This window comes from Triturus cristatus, chromosome 5_1 (genome assembly GCF_964204655.1).
Source record: "Triturus cristatus chromosome 5_1, aTriCri1.1, whole genome shotgun sequence".
NCBI lineage: Eukaryota > Metazoa > Chordata > Amphibia > Caudata > Salamandridae > Triturus > Triturus cristatus.
Window position 1 is genome coordinate 271,424,856 of NC_140587.1, and position 27,525 is coordinate 271,452,380.

The following is a 27,525-nucleotide window of genomic DNA, read 5'->3' on the forward strand; positions in this document are numbered from 1 at the left end:
TTTTGGACTTTGGCAATCTGGGCACCTTTAGCACCACAAACAATGGTCTGTGACTGGTGGGACACCATTTGAGGGTTCAATACTCCCTCTGCTGGGTCCAGGTGCGGGTTCAAGATGGTGGAAGCCATTTGCATTTCTATGACTCTGAATAGGAGGCCAACAAACTAGCCCTTAGAGTCACTCTGGTAGTGTTGGGTTCAGGTGAAGATGCAGGGCTCAACAGCAGGACTGGCCTGTGAAAGTTCAAGGCAGGATCCAGGCAGCAAACCAGTCCTTCTGGGTACTGCAGACCAGTCATGCAGAGTGCACAGCAGGTCACAGAATCAGGCTTTCCTCTGAGAGTCCTTCTGCAGGTCCAAGGATGAACAGAAGAGAGGGTGTGAGAGTCCAATTTGTATACCTTTAAAAGGTGGATGAAGCTTCTAAAATGTTTCCTTTAAGTGCATTGGATTTCCTGACTCCCCTGCCCTGGCTCCAAGCTGCTGTAGTACAAATGTGGAAGTGATAAGTCATTTGTAGGAAGGCAGACCACAGCCTATTCAGTTGCAAGCGGGACTGTGCTCAGCTCTGTCCCCCATCCTGCCAGGATATATCCAATTCAGGCACACCTAATCCCTCAATGTGTGACTGTCTGGGAGGAATTCACAAAGTCTAACTGTCAGTTACACCCAGTCATGTAATCCAAGATGTGGGGTGATTTGTCACCCCATTTCTCAGTCGCACAGCCGTGGTTGCATGTTCATGCTCCTATGTAAACCTTCCTTTTACTTCATAAATTTCAACAGTTTTGTTCCAATTTTTTCCATGAACTCTATTTTGTTCACACCACATGCAGGTATCATGCTATTTTCTAAAGCTTCTCCTGCTCAAGCTGTGCCCATCCGGACCTCGACCAAGAACACGGATATCCTGATATCCTGCATGTGGTGTGAAGAAAAGAAGGTTTACATTGGAGCATAAACATGCAATCACGGCTGTGCGACTGAGAAATGGGGTGACAACTCGCCCCAAATCATTCGTTAGATTTGCAGTGCGCCATTAGGACAAGGCGCTTACTCAGTGAGCACGCAATCTCAGACTATATTTGGAAAAATGGTTGAACTGACAGGCAGGTGTGCATCCCACCATCCTTGATGTTTTTGCTTCAGCCAATAAATGCCAGTAGCCTGTCTCTAATCACATGACTGAGTGTAATTTGCAGTTGGACTTTGTGAATTCCTGCTATACAGCCACACATAATGGGAGCTAGGTGTGACTTGACTGTTCCCATGAGGCACAGGGTCAGACTGATTTGCATATGGCCATTTCTGAACTGGGGTGGCAGAGTGGGCTAAAGAACGATGATGGATAAAAACCCAGATCTGTTGACTGGGTGTGAGTGTTTGATTGGTTCTGATGCTCCGTCCATCATCACCCCCTTTTGTACCGCTTTGATGGACCATCCTGGCATGATGGGAGGGAGGAGCTGGGCACAGCCTCTCTTACACCTGATGAGGTTGTGTCTAGTCCCCACACAAACGGCAGTATAGCCCCCTGTAGTGAGTCTGGAGCCAGTGCAGAAAGGGAGGATATCTGTGCTCTTGACATGCATGTCTTTGAAGTCTCCACACTTCAAAGGCACCACTGGGTAAAAGTACTGGACCTCAGACACCACCACTTTAGTACACTTCTGGACCTGTGGATACTGTGCCTGGATGAAGGACTGTTGTGCTTCTGAAGAACTTCCACTCTGCTGGACTGTTACTCCTGCTTTGCTGATCTGCTGGCTGCTGCCCTCTTGCCTGTGTGAGAAGTACTGGACCTGCTTCACTTGACCCCAGAGTGACTTCAAGGGCTATATTACCGCCTTCCTGATCTGAAGCCTCAGGGACATGACAGGCTTCCAACCCCTGCACCTGGACTCTGTAATCTATGAGTCTACCCTGCCAAGTGGTGCTACCTCAGTTCTGGACCCTTGGAAGTGGGCCTAATGTGCTTGCCAGTGGAATTGACGCATCTTCATGGCTGAGTGGCGCATCCCCAAGTAGAACTGACATATCTCCCTTGCTGCGGGGTTGGACCCATCGCAACAGACTCGCATTGTTCCTACCACCCTCATCTTGGGACTGACGTATCACCTTCGGAACTGCCGTTGCGCAGTGCTTTCCCCGGCATAGGCTCCTCATCGATGGCAGCCTCCACAAAGTCACCTGGAACTCTGCATCATAGCTTCACCGCTCACTGGAAACGACTCATCATCTCTGCTGAGCCTCCCATCTTTGACTTCAGACTTCGCCTCGCAAACCCCGCCAACAGGATCCTCGATGCAACAGGACCTCGCACCACAGCCTCTCCGCATCTCGGCACCGACTAATTGCCTCTGCTGCATGGCGCATCTTCAATGCGGATCTATGTGAACGCTCCGCAACCAGGATTTAAAATACTTTGATGAGGGGGCCTAACTGGGTCCCTGTAGCCGGCCCCCGTTCATCGCGGTCGGTCTGAACTTGTGGCAAGATCCTGGTCCGGCGTGACCAGATAGCCACAATTGGTGCTCTACACCTTTTGGCACTAGTTTTACATTACACAAAATATCTCAGACGCAACTGATTGGATTTTTGTTGTCTTTTAGTCTTTATTTTATTTATTCAAAATTTCTCTATCTTTCCAACTCTGTTGTGGGCTTCTTTTGTGGTGTGTTTTCACTGTGTTACTGTATGAAGTGTGGCACCAACTTACTTACATATCCCCCCCCCCGAGTTACACTTTACTGTTCTATTCCAAGCTACCTGAAGGTTAAACACAGGTTAAGTGTTACTTTAGAAATTAAATGCATATAGGGTTAATCATAGCAGGGTGATAACACTTATCACAAAAGCAACCCAGGGCAATTAAGCATTTGGGCCAGATATCGGTTTGTTTTTGTGAATGATTGACCCTTTAGTGGTAGAAAATGGTGAGCATTATAAATGATTTTGTACTTGTTTTGTAGGCATGACTAGAATAGATACTGTTACATTTTGCAAGGGCAGTTGGTAGTAACTGCCTGTGCAAAATAAAATGAGTAAAATTTGTGCTCATCTTGTCATGGCTGTAATTGCTAAAGAAGAGACAATACAATCTGCTCTGTTTTTAGTACTAGCACTCAAGTCTAAATTACCCAGTTAACATTCATACCACGAGGAAGCTGAGTTTAAGCCACTTGCCTGAAGCTCAGTCTCATCATTTGAAATTAAAAGTCTGGCTATGGCTTTATTTGCTGTAACCAAATCTTAATTGTTTTAATAACGTCCTATGTAATGACTATAGTGGGAACTTGGAGGGAGATGAGGAAGGCCTATTCTACCACAAACCTTTGAGTTAAGTTGCTTTATATTACGGGGACTCTGGGTGGCAATTGGCTTGGGAGATGTAGGTGGGGTATCAAGGGATGAGCAGTTGGTCCATAGGGGTGTGCTTCCTCTTTTTCTTCCTTTCCCGGCGCACCCATCCTATCAAAAAGCTGTTGATATCCTGTAGAAGAGGCGTCACTAGAGGAGTAGGTGTAATGCTGTAGGTACTGTTTTTTGTGATGTGGGGCTGAGTGGTTAGTCAGGGCAACTGAAAAGCAAGACAGAAAGGTGCAGAGGCTGGGGGAGATGGTGTTGCATCAGTGGCTCAGGGAGGAGCATTGCTTGTTGCATGGTTTTCACTTAGACAGTCAAGGAGCAGTCAGCTGCAAATATGTGGCTGCACAGTCTGTGAGTGGGGTGAGTGGGCATCCGGAGGAGGTAGCTAAGAAGAGTGAGAGGCACAAGGCTGCAGGCGATCAGCAGCATTGATGATTTGGGGAGTGTTAGGGAATGCCTAGCGAGGGTCTGCGTGATGGTGTTTGGGCAGCAGGTGTCCTTGTAGAGCTCAAGCAACAACCATGATATGCAGAGTGGCAAAAGGGACAGTGAAGGAGATACAAAATGCTAACAGAAAAGAGGAGACCTGCGGCAGGTAGACAGGATGGTCAGATTTATAAAACTAAACACGAGGACATGCCACTGACTTGGAAGTTGGACTACAATATTGCAGCCACAGGAATGGGGGGGGCGTGGTGGATGATAATAGCTGGGTGGAGGGCAAAATGTAGGGTGTCCTGGTAGTGCAGGTACAGAAGATTACAGACTGAAGAACTGTTGGTGAGGGCAGCTGGACATAATACACCATGGTGGAGAACGGTGGGGTGCCCGGGGACTAGAAAATAATAGTGGAGGAAGAGTTTAGTGTTTTCGCAGAAGACCTTGGGCCCTATTCACAAAAGTAATTCTACACGTTTAGATTTACTATGAATACATTTCTTATTTATGAGTGTAAACGCATAGACTTACATGCCCCCACTACCTGAAATAAGGGGTGGAGTTAGTAAAAATCTCAAATATGACTGAAAAGTTACTACTGTTAGTGATTTTATGGCATTTGGGATTCTGCACTCTTGGTGGAGTCTCCCTATGGTAAAGTACAGGGAAAAGTTTAAAAGTTTATAAAATATTTAAAAAAATTGTAAAAATATCTTTATGTCAAATGGGAATGGTATAGCATTTTAAATCTAGACTATAAATAAGTTACAGTATGAATAACTTAATATAAAATTAAACAGTTAAATATTTTAAAATAAGTTTAAATAAAAAACCCTATTGAAAGTAGAATAATATATAATTTTCACTATGTATTAAACATTATCAAAAGTGATATACGGAATTAATTACAATTAGTTTAATTATTTTCAAAAAATACTAATGTTACATTGACTTAATGAAGGTTAATAAAATTTTACAAAATAAAATAATAACAATGTTTTATTAATTGACAGTTAAGTTCAACATTAAATTAAATACATTTATGTTGTTAAATAGATTCATGAATTTAATTTATTTTAACAGTAGCTCCGATGAGGTTTAAATAGGTTTTACTTTTTGATATTTCTCCACAAGAGAGGTGATGCACATGCATTGATAAGGTTGTGCAAGAGAGGAAGAGTGGTGCTGATCAGATGACCAGTTACAACTGAAGTTAAAAGTGGTAGGTAGGCAAAAGTTTGTTTTGCGTCCTGAACAGATTAACCCCTTCCCCACTCATGACGGAACCGCTCCGTCATGAGCCACGGTCGCCGTGTGCTCATGACGGAGTGGTTCCGTCATGCTACGGCCGTTGGCGGCCACGCCGCCCACGCGGCGCTAATTCCCCGCCTGTGCGGGCGATTAGCGCAGTGGGCGGAGTCATGACGGAACCACTCCGTCATGAGCACAGCTCAATCGCGGCTCATGACGGAGCGGTTCCGTCATGAGCACCGCGCCACCGCGCTGCCCCCCCGCACCCCCCAGCGCTGCGGCGGAATTCCCGCCGCAGCGAAAGGGTTAAGGAATAGGTGGTGCTTGACATGTAGTTTGGAGATTGGAAAGCATGTGAAATCAGGGACATTTTAAGGATCGTGGGGGCCCTAGGTTAAATGTAATTTGGGGGCCCCTGTTGGGAACAGTTTTGAATATCTGATTCAATTTCAGCTCTTTCATGCAGTCTTTGGCCAGATCACTAACAGGCACACTCCTCCAAATTCTAAATGTGTTTACATCAAATATTCAGGGATAGTTATGTGTGTTTTCAATATTGTAACACAGCAGTAGCTCACTAATATTGCTGCAAATAATCTCTGTGACCCCCTCCCATTTCTTATATGTGAGGTCCTGTTTTGATCTAAAAGAAAGTTTTTTGTATGGATGTTGCATGAAACATAAACACACCATTTCTCTGCAAAATATTTGTAATAGACTCTCACATATCTCCCACACTAAAACAAAATTAAAGGAAAAATTGAATTTAATATAGCCTTATAGCCCGCCGTAGCGGGCTATACTGGCTATTAAAGACCCGCTGCAGCGTTAATGGGCCGAGCCGAAGGCGAGGGACTTTAACAAAGCAGCAGGACTTTAATAGCCGGTGTAGCACTGCTACGAAGGACTATAAGGCTATTAGAACAATCTGCCACTAGAGGGCAGAATGTTCTAACAAATAAAACAAAGGCTTCAGGCAGCATGAGGGGATTGAAATCCCCTCAGGCTCCCTGAAGCCTTTGTTCACAGCCAAGGCTGTGAACAAAGAAACATTGGAATGTTGGAGCTCCGGGCTTATACCAGCCATAATAATTGTTTTCAATGGAGCTTCCAACATTCCAATGTTCTAATATAATTTATTTAAGAATTAGTAAAGGTCTTCAGGGCAAGACTCTATGCAGAACAGAGCTGGCTCTATCGTGGGGCCCCCTGAAAGACTGGGGTCCAGGGCCGTAGCCCACTTTGCCCATGCCTTAAAACGTCTCTGTGTAAAATAGCAAAAGGCTTACAGTTGAAGTAAGTAGATTGTAAGTTGTTATCACCAGTTGTGGTTAGTAAGGTAGAGGGTGGGAAGAGGCCATGTAGGGTTCTGGTCTTTCACATTGGTTTGAAGGAGTATGACAAAGGAAGAAGTGACATTTTTTCTAGGCTGCAGATGAGGGGCATTGGGAGGGTGACATGCAAGTAGTAGTACATCCGCCACCCTTCATACTGATTGTAGATGGGAGTCAATGGATATCGAATAGATGTTGGTAATGCTTCATTGTGGTGTTAAAGGAAGTGGGCAGATGGAATACATTGACCTGTGAAACGTAAGATGAGTGTTGGATATTCGTCCAATAGTTTGTGAAGTGATCAATGGAGGAAGGAGAGGAGGGTACATTTCATGTTGTCAGTTACTGTGTACTCTATTAGAACTGGCAGTAGAGTAAGGGTCCAGACATCCTGGGTTTTACACTTAGTGAGCAATTTTGTCAATAGCTGTGTGTGCTGTTCAATCCATCAACTTTGATTTGTAGAGCGCGACTATTCACCCATGAGGGTATCCAGGCGCTGGGTTCAGTCAAAGACCCAGGACTTGAGTCCTTTTCTGAATTCAGGGAGAGAGGATGATGTTCGGAGGTGCAGGGGGAGGTAGTTCTAGGACTTGGCAGCGAGGTTGTTGGCGGAGATGGACAAGAATTTTGCAGAAGGTGCAGTGCTAGGGTATGGATGTGTGGAGTGGCAAAGATCAGGTTTGAGAAGGATGTGGCATGAGTGTTAAAGTCAGCATGCAAGGCCAGAAAAAAAGTGATACTGGTGTTTTTGTGGTATGGAGGGTGTCAAGTTGTTGAGACACGTGGACATTTAGATTTAAGGTTTATGAGCGTTCCAGGGATGTTCTTTATTGGTATTGAACTGCAGCTGTTGGATTGGTGGGATAAAGTGAAGGAACGGTTATGGAGTCAGTTTGAGGGTTAGAGGCTGAGATAGAATAAGGAAGGTAAAGGGTAGGCCTGGGCGGAGTTCTACCTAGTGACAAAAAAACTCTGCTGCACTGAACGGAGTTCCGTAAGCGGTAGAGAGCTCTACCTTGTGCCATTCACGCTGATTTTTAGAGCTGGGTGTTTGTCCTGCGTGGTAAAATCAGTGCGAACGGCATCACACGCAGTGCAAGAGGGTGCTGCTTCTTTCTGCCACTCGAGTAGAAGTTCTTCTTGAGTGGCAGCTTCCTCAATGCGAACGCAAGTTTCTCCATATGAACAGTAGTGACCATCCGTGACTTCCCACGATGATAAATCTAGCTGGGAAGTAGTCTAGCATTGGATTTTCCTCGCTCACCAACTTAGTGTTGACGAGCAAGGAAAAAACTCTGCTCCGCCATGCATTCAATCAATCAATTAGGGGGTTTGTAAAGTGCGCTACTCACCCGTGAGGGTCTCAAGGCACTGGGGGGGGCGGGGTGAAAAGCTATGTTCAGTAGAAGAGCCAGGTTTTGAGTGTCTTCCTGAAGATGTTCAGAGAGGGGGTGCGTCTGATGTTGATCGGGAGCTCGTTCCAGGTCTTGGCTGCGATGTAGGAGAAGGCTGTTCTGCCTGTTCTGACCCTTCGGTTGCGCCGGGTGTCGGCGAGGGCTAGGTCGGTGGATAGGAGGTTTCTCTTAGGTACGTGGAAGGAGGTTCTTTCATAGAGGTATTGTGGTCCAGTGTTGTGGAGGCATTTGTAGGTGTGGGCGAGAATCTTGAAAGTTATTCTCTTCTAAATGGGGAGCCAGTGGAGGTTCCGCAGGTGTTGGGTGAATCTAGCTGCGGTGTTCTGTACGGTCTGAAGTTTGCAGAGCAGTGACTTGTTGATCCCGGCGTAGAGGACGTTTCCGTAGTCCAGTCTGCTGCTTATGAGTGCGTGGATGATGGTCTTCCTCCCTTTGGGGGGAATCTATTTGAAGGTCTTTCGGAGGATGCGAAGTGTGTTGAAGCAGCTGGAGGCGATGGCGTTAGCCTGTCGGCTCATGGAGAGGGAGGAATCGAGTACAATGCCGAGGTTTCGTGCGTGGTCCGTGGGGGTGGGAGGGATGCCAAGGGAGGAGGGACACCAGTTGTTGTCCCAGCAGAGATAGGAGCAGTCTGAAGGATGTCATAAGTATTACCCAGTTCCTGAACGAACAAGCCAGCTCCTTGAGAAATGAATGGGCTATGGAGCTGAGATGTTTGGTTTTTAAAAGTGGTCCGAAGATGCCAATTAATTTTGAAGTTGGAGGAAAGGACAGGACAGGGACGTATGGAACAGGTGGTGGGGTTTTAAGACATTTACTGGCCGTTGAGCAAGAGCCAGAGATTTTTAAGAGCGTTTGGTGCATCAGTAACAACAGATTTTAAGCTGTAAGACTTTATGCCAGGTTATGTAAGTTTTATGAACCTGTTTTATTAAAGCAGCCTTTCACGCACATAAAATAGTGCTTTAAGTGTTTCCCGCCATCTCGGCCGCCGTCGGGGCAGCTCTTCGGTATCCAATTCATCCACATGACGTCAGACAACATGGATTTTTATAGCTGCTTGTGCCTCCAGACCCTAGTAATCACTCATATTTTGAGGAAGAACTTATCCCTGTTTGGCAAGGCGAAAATATGGTTTAGATCAGCTCGGCCTTGTTGTAAAGCGGCTGAACAGCCTGTGACGACAGCCCAAGTCTGTCAGCATCATTAGGGCTCCTCGCCAGCATCCTTCGAGGAGACTGGTGAAAAGCCCGCCGTAGTAACTTTGTAAGCTTGCGACAGAAGCTTTTTAATAGCTGATTTGCTGTGAGCGAGCGAGCTAATTATTGTAATAGGTTAGAATACCTGCCAGGCGCCCGGCCTTCTCAAGCCCTAAGCTGTTCCCCGGGCGCCTCTTAATGGAAACAGATTCAGCTGGACGGAAAACGAAACAAACAGATCGATAATCCTGTATTGCTTTTATCTTTTTCGTTGCAGCACAGACTTCCTGGGGACCAAGGAAGCCTCTTTGCTACTCATGGCTATGTTCCTTTTGGCTGTTTTCTATCACGGACAGCAGGTAACACGACGTTTATTTTAAACCAATCTCTTCTGCATTACAAACTTGTGTGACTTAATGGTACTTTAAAATGGAAGGTTATATATTTGTGCCAATTCATGATGTCTTTATCTTGTGCTATTGAGTGATTTGGAACCCCACATTGACTGAGTGAAAATTATTCATAGATTTGGAAATTATATTTATTGTTTTATCATGGTAATAAAATATTGGTTCACCCTCGAGGGCAGTGTAATACACATCTATCAGAATAAAGCAATATATTTTAAGGGCAAAGTCAGAAACCTATTTTTAAAAGTAGGACCTCAACTAGCTCATTATACTACCCCTACAATCCTAAAAGATTTCTGTCACTTTGGGGGATTCTTAAAATCCCAGATGCTCCTGTCTAAATTCTGCTGCCCTACACTTACCCGTGAAGGTGGTGCATAAATTAAGTTTGACGGAGATCTTTGTCAGCAGGTCAAACTTTTTACTTGTTTTTTCCTCTAGCATGAAAGTATTTTTGGTGTTGTGAAATTTCTTCTCTTACGAAACCCAAATGTTTGGTGGTGTCTGCGTTTTGGTGCTCAGTTTAGACACTTACATTATCCTTTCTTGGCACCGGGTGTAGCACGCAGATTGGTGTGAAATATCATTAGGAAAGAGTGTGAATGCTCAGGAAGCCAACAAAGGTGAACACCCTCTCCCCAAGGCTCACTATAAACAACTTCTAACACATGATTGGAATTTGTGTGCTGCTGATTTCCGTATGCAGCCATAAATACCTGCGGTTCTTTATTCTTTGCTAGAAATATCTGCCATGTGTGCCCTCAGAGAGCGTTTCTGTGCATCCAATTAATGTTATAAACTAACCATGGGAAGAAAGTCTTGCATAGCATGTACTTTAGGCAGACCATCAGCTGGTCTAATATAGATTAAGCAATGTGGGAGGGCATAAAATAACATGGAAAGAGTACACCTTGCAACAGTGTTTTTAAAGCATGGACCATCCAGCATATGAATATATGACGTTACAATGCAAGCAATTACAACGCATGCTTTTACAACATGGTTTTTACATCGCAAATACCATTACATCGCATTATTTTACAACGCATGCCATTACAACACAATTTTAAAAACTACCATTACAGCGCATTCCATTACAACGCATACCTTTACAATGCATACCATTACAACTCATAATACTTTTAGGGCAACAGTAGGGTAAGTGTTGGATAGTGTAGGGGTAAAAATTACTATTCCCACTCCAGTGAGTGCAACAGTAGGGAAAGTGTTGGATAGTGTAGGGGTAAAAATTACTATTACCATCTACCTCAAAACCCATACCCACTCTAACAAATCTGTATTACTTACCTTATAATGCATTGTAATGGTATGCGTTGTAATGGCATGCGTTGTAGTGACATGCGTTGTAATGGCATGCATTGTAAGGGCATGCGATGTAAAGGCAGTTGCATTGTAAAAGCTGTGCGATGTAATGACTGCGTTGTAATGGATGTTTCCTCCAGCATATTTCATCTAGGTGCAGATAAATTAATTTTCTGCTGGGAAAAGTATTTCCTGGTGAAGTGGAGAAGACAGTCAAAGAATGGAGGAGTACTCTTGGGATTCCCTGTAGATCCCCAACAAGTCAAAAATCTACTCCAACCATACGTGGGAAACCTATGGAATTGAATTTCTTTCCTTTCTTGTCTGGTGGAATTAGTTGTTGTAGTAAATATAAGGCATTGCACATTTGTATGGCTTTATGTAGGTCACTGCAGTCACTTACGTTGCCCAACCTGATTCTTAGAAGGTTCAGTGGTGCAGCTGGTGCAGCTGGTGGTGGAAGGACATCACAAGGTACCTCCAGAACTAATTATGAACACACATTAATTTCCTATCGTGGGGTTCTAGAAAAAACAAGTTTTTATGAAACTTGGGGCAGAGAATTGAATAGAGGAATGATGCTCTGAGCGATGACTTTGGGAAGCAACGGTGGGTGGGTAGGGTTGTGGAGTGATGACCTGAGGCTGGGAAAGTGATGAATGCAAGGAACAGGAATCAGATGTGGACCAATGATGACAGGGAAGCTACAATGCAGGAAGAGGAAGGGAGCAGGCATCGGTGACTGGAAGCTGGTAGAGCAATTATTGCAGGGAGAGGCAGTGGATTGGAGTGAAGAGCAAGCAATGACAGCAGAGAAGCAATGACAGCAGGAAGCAGGTAGCAACGACCAAATGGGAGGCAGGATGCAAGGATGATGCCAGAGGATACCAGACAGACTTGTACTCCCTCTGAGTGCTAAAAGTGAAAATCATTAGAAACACATGAAAGAAAAAGTAGTGTCCTAACATCCGCAGTGGAAGAATAAACTATCCAATCAAAACACATAGTGAAGCAAATAACCCAGGATCAGAACAAACACAAGAATAGTAAAGAAACTCATTGAATTAGAAGCAGAGAGCTAAAAAACATCATTTTATGCTGTTTAATAATATTTTAGGGACTGAGAACAGTTAAAATGAATGGTGGGTTTAAAGTAGTAGCTATCCTGTGTTACTTTTTAGCATTCCTCCTCACCTACATCAAAGTCAATGTACAGCTGACAATTATATAAAGGAAAACAAGCATGTTACATTTGACTAGTGCCCTACCAGACTGTTGAGATTCAAAAATGGTCCCATGATACACAGATTTAAAGGTCATGTATAGAGAGTAAAAAAAAAGGAAAAGTATGAACATAAAAAAAAAAAAAATGCCATGTCATCAAGGCAATTTTCAATTTGCAATGCGTGAGAAATTGGGTTTCTGGTTGGCAGAGGTTTGCACCCTGTCTAAGCAGGAACCACAATCCTAGTCAGGGTAAGTCAGATACACACCATAAATTAACCTGTGCTCAACCTCTTGGTAGCTCGGCACAGAGCAGGCACAGAGCAGGCACAGGAATAGGCCATGTTACAACGCATGCAATATATTGCATGCCATTACAAGGCGGTCGTTACAATGGCCACGTTGTTACATCGCATACCATTACAATCCAAGTCGTTACAACGACTTGCTGTAGGGGCGCTGGATGTTGGAATAGTATAATTTACTATTCTAAATCCAGTCTGTGCAACAGTAGGGAAGGTGTTGCATTTTAAATCCAACACCTTCTGCTCCCTACAGCAAGTCGTTGTAATGACTTGCGTTGTAATGGTTTGCTATGTGGCAACGCTGTCGTTGTACTGACCGCGTTGTAATGGAATGTGATGTATTGCATGCAATGTAAACAATGTTTCCCCAGGCACAGAGCAGGCCAGCAATGTGTAAAGTATTTGTGAAACACTTCAAACAGTAACACAGTGAAAATACCACAAAAATACTCCACACCAGTTTAGAAAAATAGATGATCTTATAAATAATATAAGACTAAAATGACAAAAATCAAATAAGTAGTAGAAGAGATATGCATTTTTAAAGAATAAAAGTGAAAAAAAAAAATTATTTTAGTGTTTTATAGAGCACGAACTTGACCTGTGAGGGTATCAGAGCACTTTACAAGGTTTACAAAATAACATTTACAGAAGTGAACATAAAGGCATAGACATACAGAAGTATACGAAACGATTGGAAGGGGCAGGGGTGCTGGACACATAGGGGAAAGAGGGACACGTGTGTGTGGCTACAGATGCAGTTAAACAGAATAAAACCCCACATCTTATTGGTGGGGTGAGTAGGTGATCTGAGGACCAGGCAGTGGTCTTAGCTTAGTCAGGCTCTCTGTGGTGGTGGAAGGCAGAGATTAGGAGAGGAATTTTCCCATGAGGAAAATTTTGGCCTCCTTTTTGAAGCGTGCTAGAGAAGGTATTTTTCTGATGGCGGGTGGGAGAGAGTTCCAAATTCTGAAAAAGCCCGATTGTAGGTTTTTTTCTTTTGGAAACGGGCAGGTTGGAGCAAGAGATCACTGGCGGAACGAGAGTTTCTGCTTCCTCTAGATAACACTAGTTTCTGAGCAAGATAAGCAGGGGAGTTTGCGTATAGAGTTTTGTGTGTAATGCAAGCCAGTTTCAGCTGTATTCTGGCCTCTAAGGGGAGCCAGTTCAATGCTTTCAGATGTGGAGAGATGTGGTCGAATTTCCTAGTGCCGGTAAGTAGTCTGGTGGCCGCATTGAGGCTTTTAAAGGTGCCAGGGAGATCTTGGGTAAACCCGAGAGGGTGGAACAGACATATTCCAGCCTAGAGATGACTAGTGCTTGGACTGCCATTTTTAGATCGGGAGCATCGATGAAGGGTTTCAGCTTCCAAAGGTAGCTCAGGTGGAACCTAGCTGATTTAGCCATCGAGTTAATGAAGTCCCGCATGTTCAGGTTTCAGTCGAGGATTATTCCCAGAGATTTGGCCGAGTCCACGATGGTCGGTGGCATCACAAGGTACCTCCAGAACTAATTATGAACACACATCAATTTCCTATCGTGGGGTTCTGGAAAAAACAAGTTTTTATGAAACTTGGGGCAGAGAATTGAATAGAGGAATGATGCTCTGAGCGATGACTTTGGGAAGCAACGGTGGGTGGGTAGGGTTGTAGAGTGATGACCTGAGGCTGGGAAAGTGATGAATGCAAGGAACAGGAATCAGATGTGGACCAGTGATGACAGGGAAGCTACAATGCAGGAAGAGGAAGGGAGCAGGCATCGGTGACTGGAAGCTGGTAGAGCAATTATTGCAGGGAGAGGCAGTGGATTGGAGTGAAGAGCAAGCAATGACAGCAGAGAAGCAATGACAGCAGGAAGCAGGTAGCAACGACCAAATGGGAGGCAGGATGCAAGGATGATGCCAGAGGATACCAGACAGACTTGTACTCCCTCTGAGTGCTAAAAGTGAAAATCATTAGAAACACATGAAATAAAAAGTAGTGTCCTAACATCAGCAGTGGAAGAATAAACTATCCAATCAAAACACATAGTGAAGCAAATAACCCAGGATCAGAACAAACACAAGAATAGTAAAGAAACTCATTGAATTAGAAGCAAGGAGCTAAAAAACATCATTTTATGCTGTTTAATAATATTTTAGGGACTGAGAACAGTTAAAATGAATGGTGGGTTTGAAGTAGTAGCTATCCTGTGTTACTTTTTAGCATTCCTCCTCACCTACATCAAAGTCAATGTACAGCTGACAATTATATAAAGGAAAACAAGCATGTTACATTTGACTAGTGCCCTACCAGACTGTTGAGATTCAAAAATGGTCTCATGATACACAGATTTAAAGGTCATGGATAGAGAGTAAAAAAAAGGAAAAGTATGAACATAAAAAAAAAAATGCCATGTCATCAAGGCCATTTTCAATTTGCAATGCGTGAGAAATTGGGTTTCTGGTTGGCAGAGGTTTGCACCCTGTCTAAGCAGGAACCACAATCCTAGTCAGGGTGAGTCAGATACACACCATAAATTAACCTGTGCTCAACCTCTTGGTAGCTCGGCACAGAGCAGGCACAGAGCAGGCACAGGAATAGGCCATGTTACAACGCATGCAATATATTGCATGCCATTACAAGGCGGTCGTTACAATGGCCACGTTGTTACATCGCATACCATTACAATGCAAGTTGTTACAACGACTTGCTGTAGGGGCGCTGGATGTTGGAATAGTATAATTTACTATTCTAAATCCAGTCTGTGCAACAGTAGGGAAGGTGTTGCATTTTAAATCCAACACCTTCTGCTCCCTACAGCAAGTCGTTGTAATGACTTGCGTTGTAATGGTTTGCTATGTGGCAACGCTGTCGTTGTACTGACCGCGTTGTAATGGAATGTGATGTATTGCATGCAATGTAAACAATGTTTCCCCAGGCACAGAGCAGGCCAGCAATGTGTAAAGTATTTGTGAAACACTTCAAACAGTAACACAGTGAAAATACCACAAAAATACTCCACACCAGTTTAGAAAAATAGATGATCTTATAAATAATATAAGACTAAAATGACAAAAATCAAATAAGTAGTAGAAGAGATATGCATTTTTAAAGAATAAAAGTGAAAAAAAAAATTTATTTTAGTGTTTTATAGAGCACGAACTTGACCTGTGAGGGTATCAGAGCACTTTACAAGGTTTACAAAATAAAATTTACAGAAGTGAACATAAAGGCATAGACATACAGAAGTATACGAAACGATTGGAAGGGGCAGGGGTGCTGGACACATAGGGGAAAGAGGGACACGTGTGTGTGGCTACAGATGCAGTTAAACAGAATAAAACCCCACATCTTATTGGTGGGGTGAGTAGGTGATCTGAGGACCAGGCAGTGGTCTTAGCTTAGTCAGGCTCTCTGTGGTGGTGGAAGGCAGAGATTAGGAGAGGAATTTTCCCATGAGGAAAATTTTGGCCTCCTTTTTGAAGCGTGCTAGAGAAGGTATTTTTCTGATGGCGGGTGGGAGAGAGTTCCAAATTCTGAAAAAGCCCGATTGTAGGTTTTTTTCTTTTGGAAACGGGCAGGTTGGAGCAAGAGATCACTGGCGGAACGAGAGTTTCTGCTTCCTCTAGATAACACTAGTTTCTGAGCAAGATAAGCAGGGGAGTTTGCGTATAGAGTTTTGTGTGTAATGCAAGCCAGTTTCAGCTGTATTCTGGCCTCTAAGGGGAGCCAGTTCAATGCTTTCAGATGTGGAGAGATGTGGTCGAATTTTCCTAGTGCCGGTAAGTAGTCTGGTGGCCGCATTGAGGCTTTTAAAGGTGCCAGGGAGATCTTGGGTAAACCCGAGAGGGTGGAACAGACATATTCCAGCCTAGAGATGACTAGTGCTTGGACTGCCATTTTTAGATCGGGAGCATCGATGAAGGGTTTCAGCTTCCAAAGGTAGCTCAGGTGGAACCTAGCTGATTTAGCCATCGAGTTAATGAGGTCCCGCATGTTCAGGTTTCAGTCGAGGATTATTCCCAGAGATTTGGCCGAGTCCACGATGGTCGGTGGCCAGTTTACGGCTGTAATGGCCTTGATCCACATCTGAATCTCTGGGTTGGATTTTGTAGGGAAGATTATGAGAAATGCAGTTTTCTTTGCTTTGAGTTTGAGCTGGTTAGAGGCTAGCCATTGGACGGTCAATTTCAGGGCCTCATTCAGGGAGAGGATCACCTCGAGTGATGAAATTTTAATGTATATTTGGGTGTCGTCCGCGTACATATGGTAGGAGATGTTAGCGGTGCGAAGTACTTCGGTAAGCAGCTCTAAGTAGAGATTAAAGAGGGTGGGGGACAGGGTTGATCCTTGAGGGACTCCAACTGTGACCGGGGAGGGAGCTGATAGGTTGCCGTTAATTAGGAATCTCTGAGATCGGTTGTGGAGGAAGGACCTGAACCATTCTAAAACAGAGCCATCCAAGCCCATCCTGAGTTTGAGGCGTTTGAGTAGTTTTTCATGGTTGACCATGTCGAAGGCCGAGGATAGGTCTAGGTGGATTAAGAGGCAGGTTTTGCCTTGGTCTAGGGCTTGGAGGGCGTCGTCCACGATGTGGCGCATGGTAGTTTCACTGCTGTGTCCCGGTCTGAATCCAGATTGGAAGTCATCGAGTAGGTGGAAGTTGTTGATGTGTTGATTTAGTTGCTGTTGAACACACTTCTCTAACACTTTGGCTAGCAGAGGGATATTGGAGATAGGTCTGAAGTTGTCAGGGGAGACAGGATCCAGCAATGTTTTTTTTTAAATGGGGAGGACTTGGCCGGCTTTCAGAGAGTCAGGAATCGATCCCTGTTGGAGAGAGGCGTTGATTATTGCAGTCCAGCTAGGAACAATGGATTGTGTGGCAGCAGCGAGACAGTTGGAAGGTAGGGGATCATTAAAGTGATTATTCGGGTTTAAGGTGGAGAGTATTTTAGAGATGGAGTCTTCGTCATAGTACTTGAAGTCGGTCCACGTGCTTGATTTTTGGGTGAGGCCAGTATGGGTGGCGCAGACAGAGGAGGCAGGACAGGAAGGGGTTGGGAATGTGTAGCGGCACTGAGTTCATTTCCTAAGGCTGTGATTTTATCAGTGAAGAAAGAGGAGAACTCCTCAGATGATATTAAGGACTTAGGAGTTTCTTTCGTTGTTTTAGCTAGCTTATTTGATTGGTGTTTGACCATATCAAAGAGCTTACGGGGTCTATGCTTGGCCCTGGGCACAGGTAGTGGCACTTTACTAGAGACTTGAAGGTACATTAAATATGGCAATTGGGTATAAGCCAATGTTAATGTGTTTTACGGAGCGAGCACAAGCACTTTTAGCACTGGTGGAGGGTAAAAGCAAAAGGTTTGGGGGGGACCCTGCAGAGACAATCAGGTCCAGTACAAGGTAAATATTGGGATTCCTTACAGAAACTACTGTTTACTTGCAGGCACTGGACTGATTTAACTGAATCGAGCTCAGCCAAAGCTCACGTCAAAAATGAAGTGTCTCTCCCCCATATTTTAAAATTTGGTCTCCAACAGGAGCCATCACACAGACAAAGAGGATGGTGCAGATCATAGAATTATTTGGTAAACATTAAAAAAAACACAGTCCAAAGATCTTAAACCAAAAAAGTGTATCTGTAATATAGCTTCCAGGTCCAAGACGTTGATGGTATTACCAATAAAAGTGCTTTGGAGCCTCGAGAGGGAGATGGGGCACTATAAAAACCTACAATACAATAGAAAACTGCCCTAATTTGCATAGCACCAGGAAGTCAAAGTAATAATCCAATGTCATTAGAAGGAGCACTTCGAGGATAGGGGCATGGACACTGGGATTGGCGAAGGATGATGCATTGGGAAGAGAAGGTGTACATTTTGCAAGAGATTCTCCTTAATAGTGACAATACTGCAGTGCATTATAAAAATGTATATATGTTATGTGTATTGTCTTTCAGATTAAGCACTGAAACTATTTTAATGGAACCCTAATCCCTATATAGCACGTAAAGTGTAGCATTAAAGGTAATTGAAGCATTTTTCATCTGAACATATCTCCCTTCGACCTTGTCCCAAATTCAGCCTGTATTATAGACTCAAGTGTAATAGCAAAATGATTGCTCAAGAGGAGCCCATACATATTTAATTTCATACCTGATCCATTAGCAGACACAGCCATTGATGGAGCTCTGAGCTGGCTGACAGGCTGATGCATTTCTAATGTCTGGAACATTGATTCGGGCTGTAAATAGTATTGATGTTGCAATTCTCATTGCATTGTTATAAATTATTGTAAGCATTGACTACCAGTGTCGAGCTTTATGAAACAAACAGACTCACAAAGTGAATAGCATGCATACTGCGAGTTACTGTTAAGCAGTATTTTATCTTTAATGTTTAAAGATGTAGATAGATGTGCTCAGATGTTTGGATGAGGCCTTCAAACATTTACGTGTACGCAAATCCTCCGTTTTACACTTCGGGCCTGATATAGAGTTCTGTGGATGGTTACTCCATCACAAATGTAACAGATATCCCATCCGCCATATTGTTGGACATGATGCACTTGTAATACGGCAGGCGGGATCGCCGTCACACTTCTGAGAGAGTATCCTGTCAGCAGAACTCTAAATTAGGCCCTACGTCTGCCCTACGTTTCAAACAAATCAACATGACACCCGAGAATATCGGAAAGGAAAAGAGACAGAGTGAGACAGCCGATAACAAGAGCATGAGAGAGAGGAGACAGACTGGGATAGAGAGGGAAGAAGGAGACACAGTGGAGGAGAGAGAAATAGAAAGGGTCAAAATAAAAGAGGCGAAATATTGAAAGAGAACAGACTGAAAAAGACTGAAGAGAAACGGATAGAGAGGGAGAGAAAAAAGAGAAGAGAGAGATAGAGAGGATGATAAGGAGCAAGAAGATCAGCAAGGCAGGTGGAGGGAGAGAGTATAAAGAGAGCACGACAGGGAGGGGAACATATGGCTTGAGAGAAACACAGAGGGCTGAGAGGGGCGCCTAGAGTTTACTCATGGACCTTGTGTACAAGTGCACAGTAGTTTGCATGGTATTCAATGACAGGTGAAGTGTGAGTGGATTCATCATGGCATCACCGTGTGTCTTACTTCAGGTCTAGTGGAGCCACTGCTGTGCTGTTGACTGACTGCATAATGTAGAACTTGTTCCAGTGCTTGGCTCACACGCATTAGGTGCTCACAATTACTAGAATGTAACTCCTAGCAGGGGCATCGTCAACCACCTGCTCTAGCAGCTACAGCGGGGGTGGAGTTCTTGATGGGCCTTTTCTGTCTGCAATTTGGCAAAGAATCAAAAATAATGTGAAATTGAGTGAGTGAGTCAAAGGACAGTTGGATGAATGTGAGTAAAAGGGTTGATCATTGGGTGGAAGGGTAAATGGATGGATAGATCAATGAGTGAAAGGATGGATGTAAGAATGGATGAGTGACTCTAATGCTGGCGAACGGTACTTACCGCCTACTCTGCAATCCTGAACGTCAGAGAAGGTATAGCTCTGCTTTCTCATTTCAACAGAACCAACTACTATTTAAATCTCTACCAGCATCATTCTTCGATGATACGTTGGGGTGTCCAGCTTCTGTGCATTCTTGGGAATATCTGGAGCAGTATTCTACGCCCATCAGGCTTGGGCTGTTTTGCTCCCCACTGACCCGGTCTGCTCACATTGCACGCCATGGCTCCGCCTAAGGTTTGTGTTTCAAGGAGTGGGTGTTTGAATCGAAATTCGGCCACTGCACCGCCGAGCGGGCGTAATGCTGAAAACAACCCAACTACGGAAACGAACTCACAGATTCCGGTGGGGTGTGCGAGTAAGATGAACGCACCCGGTATGGGAAGACCGGTCTTGAAATTGCTTCACTCAGCGAAAGCTGCTGACATCCTCACTGCTGCCCTAAAAGCGGCCATGGCGGAGATAATACTGGGGCAGTACATCTAGGGCTTGGGGGTCGGCCTGATGGAGATTCTGCCAGCTGCGAGGAATTTTCTTCTCCTACAAATATGGATATGGATACAGTCCACTTGGAGGGTTTGATGTCTATGGGGCGCCGGCTTCTACAATACATCTGATACAGTAACAACCATTTGCTCTGCAGGTCTGCCAGACAGAGGTGAGTTCAGATACATGTTCAAACACCGCTGACCTACTATCGCCTTCGCAAACACAGTTGCCGGCTTTGGTTGACATAGCAGGTAACAAGGAAGCCAGCCTGCTGCCCGAGGACGACTAAGGCTGTGCAAAAATAGTAGCGGGGGCAGATACACCTCTCTCAGAGTCACCGCGACCCTTACAAACTGCTGATACACCAGATTTAGATTTAGGGGGTGATAAGCACATTAAAGATATATCTTCTGAGCTATCTTTTGAAGTTGACATCCCATCTTCCTTATCTATACCTTTGCAGAGAATGAATGATACGTGTGCATTTCTCTCAGAGGACTCAGCAAGCCTTTCCTTAACAAAAAAAAACGCATTCTTAAATCTGCTAAATCTATCAGATGTCCTAAAAAGACTGCCGAACCGTTTTGTAGGACACAACCTCAAGGTACTGCTCTAGCTTATTCAAAAGTGAGTATATGGGTCACTTCGAAGGGAGAGGTCAAAGCCATTATCTCGAGACTTTCTAACACCAGACAGGGTGGTGGGCTCACTAGCAGTCAAAATCCTTCTTCCTCTCCCTCTCAAACCGCAAATAACATCATGGCACCCATCAAAAACAGATCAGCCCACATTGGGTTCTCCTCTTCTACCTGTTAATCCTACCCCAGGAGTAAAGGAAGCTCCCTTACCCGCATGTAAGGTGCCAGAGGCATCTGTAACAGTAACAACACCAGGGATGGTAGAACCACCTGAACCATCACTTAGCTCAATTCTGCAGGCCTTACAGGCACAAAGAACCAAGGCGCAGGAGCATTTTATACAGCTCAGAACAGATAACGCCATGATTCAGCAATCACTAATAGCCGTAACCAACAAGGTGGCCATACTTACCAACGACATGATGGGTTTATAGCAACGGCTGGCAGATAATGAAGATGCAGTGACACACTCTTCTAGCCTTGTCCGGGATCATGATAATCAACTTGTGGCCTTGCAGGGGAAGATCGAGGATATGGAAAACAGGTAGCGCCGGAATAACTTGAGTCCCGGAAGGCAAGGAGGGTTCCGATCCACGGGCTTTTATAGTTCAGTTGTTCCAGAAGGCCTTTCCTGATATAGCTGACTGATATTGGGATCCCCAAATTCAAAGGGCTCACAGGCTGCCAGTTTTTTTGTATCCAGCAGAACAGTCCAACTTACGACAGCCGTATCCAATCCTTATTTATGTAGGCATCTTCTTATTACGACAAGCTATTGCTATAAAGCCTGACCTACTACACCTGTAGCTGTGGAATCAGTTTCCGGCATTGTAAGATCAGATCTATATATAAGATCAGAATGGATAAAAGGTGGAGGATGCTGCAGCTTATTGATCCATGGGAAGCAATCGGGGCCCAGGTATATCTGCAGGAAGCAGCTCGCTTGAAGGTTAATAAGGATGGTCATTCACAGATTTATCATTTGGATTAGGAGGCGAAACTGGCGCTTTGTAGATGGCAGCAACATCCTTAAGAATGATCTGAGCGGAATGAATACCTTTTTTGTAAAGGAGATTAGCAGATATATACTACGACTCTTTGATATCTCTGCCGTCAAAAAGACATGTAGCACTTGCTAAATATGCCTCTACTCATGTCTTTTCTTCTGTTTTTGCTCTCTTTTCTGACATTTAGGTGGCCCCCCTTTCTTTCTTTTCCCTTTCTCCTAGTACTCTCTTTTGGGGCTCCAATACTACATTACTTTTTATTTAACAGATACTCAATTAAGGGGGGCTCTAGGGGCCATGCTTCCTTAAGACTGTCAGTGATCGACACCCGGGTGGGGGGGTGATTCCTTTTGTAAAACACGGGAGGGTGAGTGGAGGGAGGCACGAGGGATAAGGGCTAGGATGGGGTTTCAGGGGGTTTGCATGCAGAGCACAGGGAGGTACTGGGGGTGTAAAACACAGGGAGTACTGATAGCATTAGCTGCAAATTAACCTGACATCTTACAAATGCTAATTGTTTTTATTTATATATTTCTTTTTCTCAAAGTTCTTCCTTTCTATAAACTCTTGATGGGACAATGTTAAAAAAACTCTGCAAGATGTCTTTCGCATTATTTGAAATTTCATATGCTTATAATGGGGACAATTAGATGTATAGGCTGGAATGAAGCCGGGTTAAACGCGGCGTCTAAGCGCCATTTGGTCAGTGAGGAACTTAAGCACTATAAACCTCATGTGGCAATTCTTGTAGAAACACACTTGGCCTACAAGGTCAGAGGTTCGCTGAAGCAGCTAGGCTTTTAAATCATCGAATGTACATCACAGGGGTTTCAATTAGAGGAGTAGCGATACTCAAGGACAAGCGGCTAATATGCAGAATGCTTAAAACCTCCTCTGACCAACGTGGCAGATGGGTCATCGCACAACTAGAAATTCATGATAAAAAATACGTTTTTGGTGCAGTGTATGGCCCAAATAAGGATGATCCTACTCTTTTCAATAAATTAATGCTTGAATTGCTTGACTGGCACGGGGAATTGATCATTATGGGGGACTTCAATTGTACATTAAACTATGATATTGATTCTACCAATAGACAGCCTATCCGAGAATACCGAGGGTTCGAGAATCGATTTATGAACTGGCTTGGATTTACTGCTTATCTGACATATGGCAAACACTACACCCCACGTCTTTAATAGATTTGCATCTACTCTTGGGCAAGATATTAAAAGAAAAGACTGCTTATAATAAGAACCGCTCTCAGCAGTATGAATATGGGGATCAGGTTGGGAGGTGGTGGACAAAAAATCTAAAGGGAAGATAGATGCAATAAGGGGCAGTGATGGCAGGCTACATTCTTCTTCTAATTTGATCTTAGAGCAATTTACTCCATTTTATAAGGGACTTTATACCTCACCTTGTAACTTTGACAATACAGGGCTTGAAGACTACTTAAGACTCTGCAATCTTCCATCCCTGAATCGAGATACAGTTAACCTTCTTCATCAATATATCACTAATAAAGAAATCGCGATTGCTCTAGCCACATTGCCATCTGGTAAAGCTGCTGGGGATGATACCATGTCAACATCATTTTATAAAACTTTTAAAAGCTCTATTCTATCACTATTCAATGAAGTTATACATTGGATAGGGGATCGAATGGAAGTCCCCAAATCTTGGGCTATGACCAATATTGTCTTCTTCCTTAAAAAGGGGAAATCAGCAGATGATTGCGGGTCTTATCGCCCAATCTCTCTCATCAACTCTGACGCTAAAATCTTTGCCAAGATACTGGCTATTCGATTAGCGCCTTTCATGCCAGATCAAGTATCCGATCAACAGCATGGGTTTATAATAGGCAGAGACACTACGGCTCATATTAATACAGCCATAATGGCGTTCGACATCGCTAACAGGACATCTCACAATTTGGGGATGGTCCTATTAGATGCCGAAAAAGCATTTGATCGAGTGCTATCCCTCTTCGCGTTCCCAACTTCTTCAAAAAACTGGAAGGTGTAATTAATAGCTTTATATGGGGATATAAGCAGGCACGCTGTGTGATACACTTTCTTAAATTCCTCTTTAGGCAGGGTGGTCTGCAACTTCCCGATTTTAAACTTTAATTTTGGTCGACATTCACTGAGCGAATTCAAAACTTACTGACAAGAAATCATATTTTAGCTTCTCTCTCACCCTAGGTATGGACAGAAATATGTTTCTTTATAGGATCAATAATCCTAATTATTATAAGAGAGTCCGATTCAAGACCATTAGGGACATGGTATGTATATGGCATGAAATTCTCAACCACTGCTTATTCTCCCCATAAGATCTAGCACAATACGCTTATTTCCAACTATGGAACAATCCAATTCTCCCAAACCTATTCTATGACTCTACCGCTCAGTGGTGGGCAAATCATGGAATTGAACGGCTGGGCCAGCTTTACGATTTGGACGGCTTTCGCACCTTCCCATCTTTACAATCTGACTATGATCCTATGCAACAATCCTTTTAAATACTTACAAATTAGGGACTACTTTTTAAAATGACAATTGTTGCAACTACTACAATCTAACAAATTATTAACATACTTGCTAAATCTTACGTTGAAATCACAAATTAGTACAATATACTTCCAACTTTGTCAATTTAGGAGTGATGATACTCAACGTTTAGCTCCTAAATGGAGTCAGGCTTTAGGCACAACTACGACTGCTACAGAAATCGTCTTATTTATTTTATATAACTCTATCAATTCTATTAGTCAAAAGCTGCAACAATTTCGAACCATTTGGATGCTGTATTACACTCCTGAAAGGAATGGGCACAAAGAGCACAGGGGTTCGGGGGAAAAGGGAGATCAGGTGCTGAGGTACATATCAGGAAGCAATAGTGGTCTTATCTTTAGCAAACATGGCATGCAAGGAGAAGGCAGAAATCATCTGGGCTTTACCAGAGGATGCACTAGGAACCCTCAAATGTCCTAGCTCTGCCAAAGGGGGCATGTCAAGTGGCAGCAGCGGCTTTGCTAGATGAAAGGGGACACACTCGCAGGGGCCTGTTGTCTGATATCTACTAGAGCTGGTGCACCAGAGGCCTCAGCTGTACCAGAGAAACTAGAAGAGGCACTTAAAGCCCGTACTCCAACAGAGAGACTGCACCAGGAAACACGAGAGACATGAGCTCTACTGAAGGCATGCAGAGGGCTGAGTTCTACTGGTAGGAGTACACAGATAGGTTCTAGAGGCCTGAGCTCTACGAGAATGCATGCACCAGGTGACTCCAAAGGCATTCAGTCTACCAGGGGGACACACTAGAAGGTGCTAATGGCATGTACATGGCCAAAAGGCATGCTAGGAGACATAAGAGCCCTGAACTAAAACAGAGGGGGCACCCAAAAAAGCTCCAGAGAGATGTGCTTTTTCAGGCGGCTGCCAGAAGGCGCTAGAGGGTGTAGCTTTACCAGAGGGGGTGTACCTTGAGGCATCGAAGATCTGAATTCTACTAGAGGAGGAGCACCAGGACCACACTACAAATTCATAGTCACGGTGAAGTGCATAGATACATGGATGCTTAAGTACTGAAGTACACAATTATATAGATATGTGGATAAATATGTACACAAATACATATGTGCACAACCACATAGATACTGAGGGACACAAACAACTAGCTATGTATCATATTTGCACCAGAAGGACAGTTGGGTATAGAGCACTAACGCAGCACCAGTATAGACAGTAACACCAGAAAATTTGCAGTAATTATATAGATCTGTGTGAAGGTTCTGAAAACAACCACTGCCCAGGGGTGCTACCTTAAAACAGGAAACAATCAATGCAATACTGAAGAACCAGAACCTTTTGGGTCTGGCGGCGCAGGGTACGCCTTAATCTCCTGGGTTATCCTGCTTCAGCTAACAGAGACACGGGGACAATCTGTTGGCGTAAAAGATCAGATTTTATTAGCTGCAGCTAGTACAGTTGTCCTAGAAGTACACACGGTATGTTCTCAGGAGACTGCCACTTCACTCCGTGGCGCACAACCTTATATAGTATATATGTGAAATATACATTAACCAAAGACACACCTAAAACATATAAAAAGAGCCAATAAGAAAGGTTGGAAAACAGAACAGAACCAATAGGAAAGGTTTGAAAACAAAGTATCAAGTAACTCAAAGAGGCCTCTCCTCCAACTGTGTTTGTCACCCCTCCCCACGAACTAATTCATTAACAGGTTTGTAACCGACTCGCAGGTGGCGAGATACGTGTGTGTGTTTTGGAGGACAGTTGTGAAATGAGAGAATACTAGCAGAGGACAGTGAAGGCCAGACGATAAGATAAAGTCAGAAGAGAATAGTGTGAACCAACAGATAGTTGAGACAGGGATTAGAAAAACCAGACGGGGATTAGTGTACTCGGCCAGTCCTAACACCAGCTTTGTAAATAGAGGCAGAAGGCTTGTTTTGACACGATGCTGCAGGAAAAGCAGAAAAGACTTTGCTCGCCGTGCTGCCTGAGTGAGGGCAACACAAAATGGTGGCGGAGCACAAAATGGCGGGTCGATTCGATCACGATCGAAAATCAAATTTTCTCAGACCCTCCTTTTGCCAGAACTCAGGCAAGATACATAGACTCACGTTAATCTGAGTCAATGTCGATGGCCATGAGGTCATCGAGCTGTTGCTGTAGCATCATTTTAATATTCTCTGTTCTTTGTGATTTGGGTTTAGGGATGCACATAGTAGCACAAAGGTCGCAGATGGCGGGACCACAGTGCATACAAAGGCAACAAGAGAAAATGATGGTCAAAACTACTCCAAGGAATGTCAATACCTTCCAACCCCATTTGGACATAGTCCCCAAAACCACTCCAATAATGACCAATCTCCTTCGTCCTGATGAATCGACTCAGAGATTATATGTAATTTAGAGATAGCTTGGTATACTGTCGGAGCGTCATCAGGTATGAAAATACAGCAACTTGACCCGATCAATTTGCACACTCCACCACGGTCCGCAAGAACAAAGTCTAAGGCAACTCGGTTTTGTAAAGTCATAAGACGATCCGCCTGTAGTTCTGCCGTGATATTACTTAAGGCTCCTACAATGATGTCTATAGTGGTTTCTACGACACAAACCAGTTGCCTTATATTTGTGCTGTTGGCCATTGGACCCCAAAAAGGAAGAAACCCTTTCAGGAAATCTCCTCCCTTTTGTCCTGCTGTGTCTTTAGAGTCAATAATCCCTCTGCCATATCTGTTTCGATGATGATTTGCAGAAGCGGTGTATGTAGGGGGAAAAAGGAAAGCTATATAACAGGTACCGAAAAAACCAGTTGGCAACCACGTGTAAGACCTATTGTGGCAGATAAAATATGTGCCTTGAGATGGTACTAGAGGCGGCGAGTTCTGTGAGGAGTAGACGTATTTGTGGGAACAGTTGTTTCTTTGTACGGTGTCAGTAGATTGATCATTTATTTGCAGACAGAAATTTCCCTGATGAGGAATAGTCCAAATCGGTGGAGATTTTCCTTGTTTAACGTTATCACTAAGGCTAGTGACATAATGGGTGACGTTCCAGTTAGTGTACGCTTTTCTTTCGTCAACGGAAATGTTACTATTT

At 43.9% G+C, this 27,525-nt stretch overlaps 1 protein-coding gene across 2 annotated transcripts in view; it reads left to right on the forward strand.

The window, feature by feature from the left end:
* The window catches only part of ADCY8 (adenylate cyclase 8), a 1,038,851-nt gene that overhangs the window by 894,577 nt on the left and 116,749 nt on the right, over positions 1-27,525 (forward strand). For both annotated transcript variants that reach the window (XM_085604917.1, XM_085604918.1), the window contains one exon: positions 9,286-9,367. In XM_085604917.1, coding sequence (XP_085461043.1) covers positions 9,286-9,367 — 82 coding nt within the window. The remainder of the gene's footprint in view (positions 1-9,285; positions 9,368-27,525) is intronic.